Source organism: Zingiber officinale, chromosome 5A (genome assembly GCF_018446385.1).
Source record: "Zingiber officinale cultivar Zhangliang chromosome 5A, Zo_v1.1, whole genome shotgun sequence".
In the NCBI taxonomy this organism is placed as follows: Eukaryota; Viridiplantae; Streptophyta; class Magnoliopsida; order Zingiberales; family Zingiberaceae; genus Zingiber; species Zingiber officinale.
The window spans coordinates 86778845-86789556 of record NC_055994.1 but is presented as its reverse complement, the minus strand read 5'-3'; the positions used below and the strand labels follow the sequence as shown (position 1 = coordinate 86789556).

Genomic DNA, 10712 nt, shown 5'->3' with positions numbered 1-10712 from the left:
AACTCGTGCTTGTCTTATAAAATTGATGATGTCCCAATGCACTAATTCAATGACTAGGAAAATTTCAATACGTTCATAATTACACATGTAGAGATAATAACAAGTTGTGATCTAATCACAAATTCTCTCATGCTATGAATTATATTACGAATATGTAATAAATGAGTTTAAGACTATTCAAATATATAATATGCACTTAAATAGTGAATATATATTTATCAAATAAATAGTAAAACTATATGGTGATTACCTTAGGATACTCCTCAAAATCTAACATGATGTAGTAGAGAAATATTCTCAAAGTATCACAGATGATATTTTGGGTTTGACGGCCCTGTGTATTTGCCTAGTTGTGGTTGTAAAAAATAGTGAGGCAATTCCTATTCAAGGACTCCTCTAGATAAGGGTGTTCCTCGAACACTTCCCTCATCGTAGGTTGGTGCCTTTCCTTTACGGTCACGAGGAAGTGTCTCCCCTACTTGTGACTCATGTATACCTTCGCATGAGAGGGCTACATCCTTGTTGATTGAGACAATAACCGGCGAACTCCCAATGAAAGGTGGTGGCATCTTGCCCAGAAGAGGGGGCATGCCAGCTAGGACAAGAGGGCTTTGTTGGGATCTAGCGCGCTAAACACGCGAAAGCGTAGCGGAAAAATACTAGATCCTCTTGTCCAGCGGATCCATGCGAAGGGAAGAAAATAATTTTTATGACAAATAATCTATGCTAAGCTACATGATAGAGTTATACCTTTGAAGCGTGCTCACGATCTCCCGACAGCTCGGATCACAACACAATCAAGCGTTCGTGCCTCTACGGTATCCACACAAACAAGCCTTGCCTTCATTTGTCTCACAAACTCAACAAGATAGAGAAGAACACACAAAGGTTGTGCTAGCAACCTCAAGGGGTGTGTTCGGCCAAGCAAGGGGAAGGAGGAAGAAGAAGAAGCAAAGAGACCTTTCACCTTCTCAAGTGATGAAAATATTATGAAAAACTCTTCCAAAATGATATTTATATCCATCTCATGGAATACCAAGAGTTTTGACCTTTCATCTTCTAATCCAATGGCTCAAAATCAACCATTCAATCCAATGGTTGAATTTTGACCATTCAACTTCCATTGTGAACTCAAGTTCACCCAATGAGTCTAACCCTTTGATTCCCATGCAATTCGACTCAATCCAACAATTGGATCTACTTGAGTCTAACTCAACAAGCGCAATTCGGATTACACATAATCCATTGATTCATCACATGAACCTATCTCCATATCAACTTGTTCTTTGTGTGTGACCCTGTAGGCTCTCATAACGTTGGCAATGTATCCAAATCAACATTTGATATACATAAACAATGAGTGACATCTAGCAAGGGATCATTGCTACCCAAGTGACGAGAAAGTCGTGATCCGACCTAACCTTTCCGTGGCTATCATGTTGTATGACTTGGTCCCTCTATCCTTGATATCTAGATTGATCAATGAGGCATAGACCGTGTCATCCTCTTATCAATCTTTGTGTTTCTTGATCTCCAAGTAGACACACTCAATCAAATAAGCTCAATATCTCATATTGACTCATTTGCACATGACCATGCTTTCTTGTGTCTTACTAATCAAGGGGCCCACAGATATCGCTTCCGTCATATGGAAGGGATAGATCCCATCTACATCACTCACATCCCCCCCGCATAATTTATTGCATATCTAGTGATCGACTTTATAGTCCACCCTGTTACGGGTGACGTTTGACGATACCAAAGTATACAACTCCTTATGTAGGGAATCGTAGTGACTTAAGGTCTAAGGACTATTCATACCAATAGTCACATGAGAATGTTTATAACACTCATACGACGATCCATGAAACATTCTCATGGCGGCTCATTCAGTATTTATTCTCTAATATATACTCATGTGTCAACCTGATATCTCATATCCATGACTTGTGAGATCAAGTCATCCGTTGACCTACATGCTAGTCTTAACGCATTAATATTGTCCTTGTATATTAATGCTCAACTAGGAATAGTTAAGAGTAGTGTTCTCTACAATATCTCACTATCAATTCAACTAATTGATTATTGTAGATAAGAACCTACTACCCAAGGACATTATTATATTTATTCAATCAACACTGAACTACAATAAATATAATAAACATAACCTTTGCCTTTTTATTAATAGTGATATATGATGCAAAATGAGCCCTTTACAATCATCTCATAATTGGTACTAGGGCTAATACTAACAGGCTTCCCACTAGCAGTGGTTGTAGGAGTGGGTGTTGTCGTAGTAGGTCATATAGCGCTGTAGAGACTAGTCGATTGATGTCTTCTTGTGTCATGACCATTGCTTAATCATGGCTTCTTTCTTAGAAGGAGTCATGATTGTCATTAGTTCTTCTAGTGTTAACCATTATAACATCTTGTCTTAGAGTTCCCACAGACGACATCAATTTTGTTTCGGTCAAATACAATGAATGGTCATGTCACTAGTCAACGAACAATCTAACATGCACACTCTCAGGAGATCATCAATAAAGTAGATGTGGAGGACCTAAAATACACTTTAACAGAGGGTTAGAATGGCGTCAGGAAGAGATCCCGACAGGCCACTCCAATGCTTAAGTTAGGGTTTGTTTGAGGTATGAAGCTAGTGCAGAAACAACAAGAAGAAGATACAAGAGTTTGATGTAGCCGAAGAGAGTGTGTAAGAGAGTTTTTCTTACACTTACCTACTCTAGGATTAACTCCGCCCATGACAGCCGGTCATGGCCAATCCCAAGCTCAGATAAAGGAGGAGGGTTGCATTAGGTTGTCAGCCAACGTTCAAACTATGACAAATATTCAATGAATGGATCCATTAAACTGTTATGCTAATGCTAGGTTGTTCTTCGGAAGGAACGCATTACAGGTCTGATTATAACGTTTTGGCAAGGATTGCTACACCTTCAGAACTCGAGTGTAGTGCTAAATATGTAAGAGTTTATGTTACAGGGCCCGATTGTAACATATCAGTAAGGACCGCTACATCTCTATGAGAACTTGGGTGTAGTATTAAATAACAAGAGTTCTTACACCATAAGTTGGATAAGAACAAATATGATAGGAAAATAAATAATATAAAATTTGGAACATGAAACATAGGAACCCTCACTGGTAAATCAATAGAGGTAGTAGATACGATGATTAAGAGAATAATTAGTATTTTGTGTGTATAAGAGATAAAATGGGTAGGCGAGAAGGCAAAGATAATAGAAAACTAGGGTTTTAAGTTATAATACATTGAAAAGAGTAAAACAAGAAATAGAGTGGATATTATTGTAGATAGTTCGTTAAAGGATGAAATTATAGGAGTAGTTAGAAAAGGGGATAGAATTATAGTCCTTAAGATAATAGTGACAAAAGAAACTATGAATATAATTAGCGCCGCAAGTATGATTAGATGAAACTACCAAATCAAGGTTTTGAGACAATTTAGATAAAATATTATAAAATATTCCACCAAATAAAATGATTTAAATAGAAGGTGATCTAAATGAGTATGTTGGAGTGAAAAATAAGGAATAGGAGAGGATACATGGGAGTTCAGGAAGGAAAAACTATATTAGATTTTATGATAGCATATGAAATTATACTAGATAATAAATTTTTTAAGAAAATAGAAGAACACTTAGTCACGTTCAAAAGTGGGAATAATAAATCATAAATTAACTTTCTTATAGTTAAGAAGAATGATAGAAAGATTTGTAAAGATTACAAGGTCATCCCTGGAGAAAACTTAACTACTCAACATAGGTTAGTAGTGTTGGATATACGCTTCAAATATAGTATTAATAGAAAGAAAATATATACGACTCCTAGAATTAAGTGGTGGAAGTTAAAAAATGAGAAGCAAAATATATTTAAGGAGAAGGTAGAAGTATAAACATTAGGTGAAATATACGATGACTCTAATACAATATGGGATAAGATGGTATCAAAGTTAAAAAATAGTAGCTAAGAGTGTACTTGGTGAGTCAAAGGGACATGCATCACTAAATAAGGAATTTTGGTGGTGGAATGAAAAAGTACGAGAGAAAGTGAAGGAAAAATGAATAGTTTATAAGAAATTAAATATTTGTAAGAACGAGAAAAACTTTAAAAAAAAATATACAATAGCCAAGAAAGAAGCTAAGAAAGCAGTGAGTGAAGAAAAGAATGAAACTTTTAAACGATTATATCAAAAATTGGATACAAAAGAAGGAGAAAGAGACATTTATAGAATAGCTAAAGTGAGAGAAAAGAAAACAAGGGATCTTATCCAAATAAAATGTATTAAAGATGAATATAATAGGGTATTAGTAAACGATGGAGAAATAAAAGAGCAATGGAAGAAGTATTTTTGTCAACTTTTTAATGAACGTTTAGGTGACTAACTTAACTTAGGTAATTTAAGTAGGTCAAATGAGCATAGAAGTTTCAATTTTATTATAGAATTTAAACTTCAGAAGTAGAACAAACTTTAAATAGGATGCATAATGGAAAAGGTGTTGGACCAAATGATATTCCGATAGAGGTATGGAAGTGCCTAGGGGAACAAGGTATTGAAGGACTTACAAAATTATTTAACATGATATTGAAAACAAAAAAAAAATTGATTAATGGAGGATAAGTACTCTAGTTCTCTTATATAAGAATAAGGGAGACATACAAAATTATGCAAACTATAGGAGTATTAAACTAATAAGTCGTACCATAAAACTTTGGAAAAAAGTAATAGAAAAAAGATTAAAGAAGGATACCATAATGATCGAAAATTAATTTGGCTTCATACCTGAAAGGTCAACAATAGAAACTATACATCTTCTTACATAATTAATTGAAAAATATCGGGAGTAAAAATAAGATCTATACATGGTATTCATTGACTTAGAAAAAACTTATGATAGAGTTCCAAGACAACTTTTATAGAGAATTCTATAAAAGAGAGGTGTTAGCGTAACATATATTGAACTAATTAAGGATATGTACGAGGATGTAACAACCAGAGTAAAAACTCTAGACGGAGTAACTGAAGCATTTCCAATAAAGATAGGGTTATATCAAGGATCAACTCTAAGTCTCTATATTTTTACACTAATTATGGATGAACTCATTACGCACATTCAAGACACAATATCATGGTGCATATTGTTTGCATATGATATTGTTTTGGTAGATGAAACATGTGAAGGAGTAAATGCTAAACTAGAATCTTGGCGGGAAACAGTAGAAGGGAAAGGTTTTAGACTTAGTAAATTAAAGACAGAATATATGAAATTTAAGTTTAGCAATATTGGAAGTAATGAGACAATTATTAAGATAGGAGAGGACGAGTTGTCTGGAACCGAGAGCTTTAAATATTTAGGATAATTTTTGTAAATTGATGGAGGGATTGAGAGAAATGTCTTACATAGAATACAAGCAAGATTGTTGAAATGGAGAAGATGACTTGAGCACATGAACAGAAGATGAGAGTTGCAGGGATGTGGATGTTAAGGTGGATGTGTACATACAATGATGGACAAAATAAGAAATGAGAGCATTAGAGAGAAAGTCGGAGTTGCATCTATTGAGGAAAAACTCTGAGAGACACATTTAAGATGATACAGACATATACTTAGATGACCAATAAATGCTCTAATTAGGTGATGTGAAACTATGACAAATATGCATATCAAACGAGGAAGAGGAAGACCAAAAAAGACTTGGTTAGCAATAATAAAACAAGATAAAATTTATTTAAGTGTAGATGATGATATAGTAGGAGATAGAGTTCAATGGAATAAAAGGATTTATATAGCCGACCTCATCTAGTAGGATAAAGCTTGATTGTTGTTATTGTTATACATACTCTAGGATTTATATAGTTGTCAGAAGAGCATCTCCATGTCAGAGCCAATGAAGAGACTAGATCTGATGGCTACCTTTCCATCCACTAAGTGCCATGTGTTTGAAGGAAGACATTTTAGAGACTAGATTTGGTAACCACATACTATTTTTCCATTCATCTGATGTCATATGTTCTGGATATTCATTGTCATTGTCCGCATCTTCTGGGAAAAATGGCCCCATCAATGAGGGTTTAATGTAGGTTTGATCCGAGGACGGATGAAGAAATGATGTCGAGAGGCAGAAATGATGCTAGGATCTAAGACTAAAGCGTGGAGGATGTCGGGGACTGAGGTCAAGAAAGGATAGTGAGATCTGAGGCTAAGGTAGGGATGATGTTGGGAACTGAAGAGATAGAGGGGATGTCGACGACTAAGATCGAGACATGGATGATATCGAGATCTAAGGCTAAGACAGGGATGATGCTGAGATATGAGGTTGAGACTAATAAAATGTCGATATTTGAGGTCGAGACATGGAGATGTTGACGACTGAGACTGAGGCACAAGGGATGTCAATGACTGACACAAAGTCATGAACGGTGTTTTGATCTGAGATAGAGATATAGAGCATGCTAGCGATTGATGTCGAGACACGGATGATACCGAAATCTAACATTGAGACATGGATGAAATCAGAGGAAAAATATCGAGATCTAAGATCAAGACATAATAGTTGTCTTGTCTCGAAGCATATTCTAGTTCTGAGAATGAATGTACTGAGTAGGCTCGATCAAATCTGAACCTCATCTGGATTGGATTTATCAATTCTCTTTGGGTCACATTGGTTCTATCTTAATTTTGACTGACGGCTAAGTGTGACTTTTGACTATATTGATTACACGGAGCCAGTAACATTTTTGCCACATGATCGTGGTTTCGCTGTTCCTCATTTTGGGTCAAATTTTAGACCAGACTAAGGCCACAGGCTAAACATTGGGTCGTGTTGGAATTTCTATGGTCATACCTAATTTGGTAAACCGTTCGTTTCATGATTTTGTCGTTTCACTTTTTGAATATATACAACTTGCCAAAACTCGGTCAAAAAATACATTTTTTTGTCTCTGATAATATATACAACTTGCCAAAACTCGGTCAAAAAATACATTTTTTTTTGTCTCTGATAGAACCCCAAAAAATAAAATAAAATTACTGCAATGCACACGAGAGTGAGAAGAAAATACATTTTTTTATGCATGGCACCAGGAATTCAGTTTTGATCTCGTGGGTTCAGACTTAAGTACCTGGTCAATCATCTCACTGAGTTTTGAACAGGTCATCGACTGCCACGCGGTTCAATGTTTTCTTCTTCCCTGCGTGCGCTATAAATAAGTGTAATGGCGCAGTTCATGTCTTCACAACAAGTTTTAGCAGGGAGAAAGATCAAAAATGGGATCAGTTTGGGTAAGATGATTGATTTTAGTTTGTTTTTCGCCATTTTTTTTTACTTTTTTTTTTTAACTAATTTTGAGTTTGCTGTTGGTGTGTGCAGGTTAGTTATGCACCGGCGAGGAAGTACTTGGACGCCGACAGAACTCCGGCCCGACCGGGAGTCGGTGATGGCGATGGATCCCATACTCATGCTGTCGATCGGTGACGACGGTGGAGCTCATCATTATGCAATCGACGAGAGCCAACTGCCAGAGGATGGAGCATCGAGATCCGAGCCCTCAGGAGCTCCGACTAAGCCACCGATCAATGACGGCGGTGGAGCTCATCATAATGCAATCGACGAGAGCCAACCACCGGCGGATGGAGCGTCTAGATCCGATCTCTCAGGAGCTCCGACTAAGCCACCTATCAATGAGAACCAATCGCTGGCGGATGAAGCCTCGAGATCCGAGCTCATAGGAACTCCAACTAAGCCACAGATCAAAGACGGCGGTGGAGCCAGTCATCATGCCATAAACGAGAGCCAACAGCCCGCAGAAGAAGCCTTGAGATCCAAATGCTCGAGAACTCCGACTTCACCGCCGCCCAAAGACGGCAGTGGAGCTCGTCATCATGCTATAGACGAGAGCCAATCGTCGACGGATGGAGCCTCGAGATCCAAATGCTCAAGAACTCCGACTTCGCCACCGTCCAAAGGCGGCGGTGGAGCTCATCATCATGCAAATAACAACTGCCAATCTTCGGCGACTGGAGTCTTGAGATCCAAACGCCCAAGAACTCCGCCTCCGCCGCCAATCAATGACGGCGGTGGAGCTCGTCATCATGCTATAAAAGAGAGCCAACCGCCGACGGATGGAGCCTCGAGATCCAAATGCTCAAGAACTCCGACTTCGCCACCGTCCAAAGACGACGGTGGAGCTCATCATCATGCAAATAACAACAGTCAATCTTCGACAAATGGAGTCTTGAGATCCAAACGCCCAAGAACTCCGCCTCCGCCGCCAATCAATGATGGTGGTGGAGCTCGTCATCATTGATAAAGAAACCTCGATATATATATCGCAAGGAGGTGGAGAGTTTAAAATAAGGTAAAAAGAATAAATTTTAAAATAAATGTATAGTCAGTTTGATAGATGTAATTTTATTTTATATTAAATGTCAAAGAAATATATATTTTCTCTTCGTAGCTTAAGGTTTGTTTTTCCTAACATTATTATATTATAAAAGTTATTCTATTTAAAACCTCGAGTAATAAAGTCTAATCAAACGTAAAATAAAAACATAAATTGTATGTGGGTCTACTTACAGAAGATTGTATGCGTTAAGACTGTATGCGTGCATTTTTCCTCGAAGGAAAATAATTATACAAATAATTATAATTACATTATTTTACGAGTAATTTAAGAAGTGATGTGGATAAATTTCTTAAATTATTAAATGATAGTTTTAAAATAATTAATTTATGTATCTATTTTTTATTTTATTTTTACTACTAGATTGATATTTTAAAGTAGTCGAATAGATTTAATTCTATGCTAAAATGTTAGAATTTTAAAGAAATCCTTAATGTGGGTAAATTTCTTAAATTATTAAATGATAGTTTTAAAATTATTAATTTATGTATCTATGTTTTATTTTATTTTTACTAGTAGATTAATATTTTAAAGTAGTCGAATAGATTTAATTTTATGTTAAAATGTTAGAATTTTAAAGAAATCAATCTAAGTTGACTGATTTATTTTTTTTCATATCAAAATCAATTTTTAGATGAAATCAGTTGATAGATCAAGCGAACTCAGATTGATATGAAATTAATTTCAATGTATTCAGTTATTTCTCTTGATTATATTCATACCCTTAATCGTCAATTTGACGTTTAGTACATTGGCCAATTTTGCCTAAAACCGGCCGATTGACCAAATGAGTTTGGATTGACATGGAACTACTTCTTATATATTCATATACCTCTTCTGATTATATCTATGCTCTCAAACATCAATTTGACTCAATATATTGAAAGCGATGATTTTTTAAACACGAATATATTTGAAAATTTTAACTTGTCTTCAAAAAATTTGGTCGATTGACCAAACGATCTCGGATTGACATGAAATTAGATCCTATGTGTTCGGCTAGATCCTATATTCATGCCTCAAATATCAATTTGACTCAATATAGTGAGAGCAATAATTTTTTGAGTACGAATTAAATTTTTGAAATATATTCGTGTTCAAAAAATCATTGCTCTCAAGATATTGAGTTAAAATGATATTTGAGGGCATGAACATAATAAGGAAAACTAACCGAACACATAGGATCTAGTTTCATGTCAATCTGATGTCGTTTGATCTATCAGCCGATTTTGTCCAAAATCGACTGATGAACCAAATGACCTCGGATTGACATGAAACTAGTTCCTATGTTTAAGTCTACCTCTCCGATCCTGATTATATCCATGTTCTCAAATATAAATTTAATTCAATATATTGAGAGCAATAATTTTTTTAACATAAAAATATTTAAAAAAATAAATCTGTGTTTAAAAAATCTAGCTAATAGACTAAATGCTCTCAGGTTGACATGAAACTAAATTCTATGAATTCGACTAGTTCTCTTGATTATATTATGAATATATTGGTGTTTGAGAGTATGAATGTAATCAGGACAACTAGCCAAACACATAGAATCCAGTTTCATATCAATCCGAGACGTTTAGTCCATCAGTCAAATTTTTTGAACACAAATTAAAATGTTCAAACATATTTACATTAAAAAAATTATTACTCTTAATATATTCAGTCAAATTGACGATTGAGGACATGAATATAATCAAAAGAGATAGCCGAACACATAGGAACTAATTTCATGTCAATACGATGTCATTTGGTTAATCAATTGATTTTAGGTAAAATTGATTGATGTACTAAATGTCAAATTGATGTTTAAAGACATTGATATAATTAAGAGAAATAGTCGAAGACAGAAATTAATTTCATGTCAATACGACTTCGTTTGATTCATAAATGAATTTTATCACAATTTAATTTTGTTATGAAAAAAATCGATCCACCTTGATATATATAAAATTATAATATTTTGATATAGAATTAAATTGATTAGACTATTTTAAAATATCAATCGACTGAGAAAAATAAAATGGAAAATAAATATATAATTTGATAATTTTAAATCTACCTTGATAATTTAAAAAATTTAAGTAAAAAGCTGTCTTTTTAAGCTCGTATAAATTCCGCGTTGACTACTTAAATAATTTGTATTGGTAATGGTGTTTCTGGTTTCCAAGGTCAAAGAAGACTGCTCTTTGATCTAACTAAACGGTCTATGATGAGGCCAGACATTGGTCTACGTCGATGCAAAATATGTTGACCAAAAAAGGATAGTATT

General features: G+C 35.1%; 1 protein-coding gene across 1 annotated transcript; it reads left to right on the top strand.

The window, feature by feature from the left end:
* The first annotated feature begins 5971 nt into the window (after window positions 1-5971).
* Window positions 5972-8511, top strand: LOC121979747 (DNA repair and recombination protein rhm52-like). Its single transcript, XM_042531736.1, has 3 exons — window positions 5972-6114; window positions 7191-7319; window positions 7408-8511. Exons 1-3 carry the CDS (start codon window positions 5972-5974, stop codon window positions 8342-8344), a joined length of 1209 nt encoding a protein of 402 aa, XP_042387670.1. The 3' UTR covers window positions 8345-8511.
* Window positions 8512-10712: the final 2201 nt, after the last annotated feature.

Bases quoted from the DNA above. Each gene is read 5' to 3' on its own strand.
- LOC121979747 (XM_042531736.1), top strand. From the start codon at position 5,972: ATGTGTTTGAAGGAAGACATTTTAGAGACTAGATTTGGTAACCACATA. The intron at 6,115-7,190 runs GTAGGTTTGATC...AGTTTTGAACAG, and splicing joins CCCATCAATGAGGGTTTAAT to GTCATCGACTGCCACGCGGT. The intron at 7,320-7,407 runs GTAAGATGATTG...TGGTGTGTGCAG, and splicing joins CAAAAATGGGATCAGTTTGG to GTTAGTTATGCACCGGCGAG.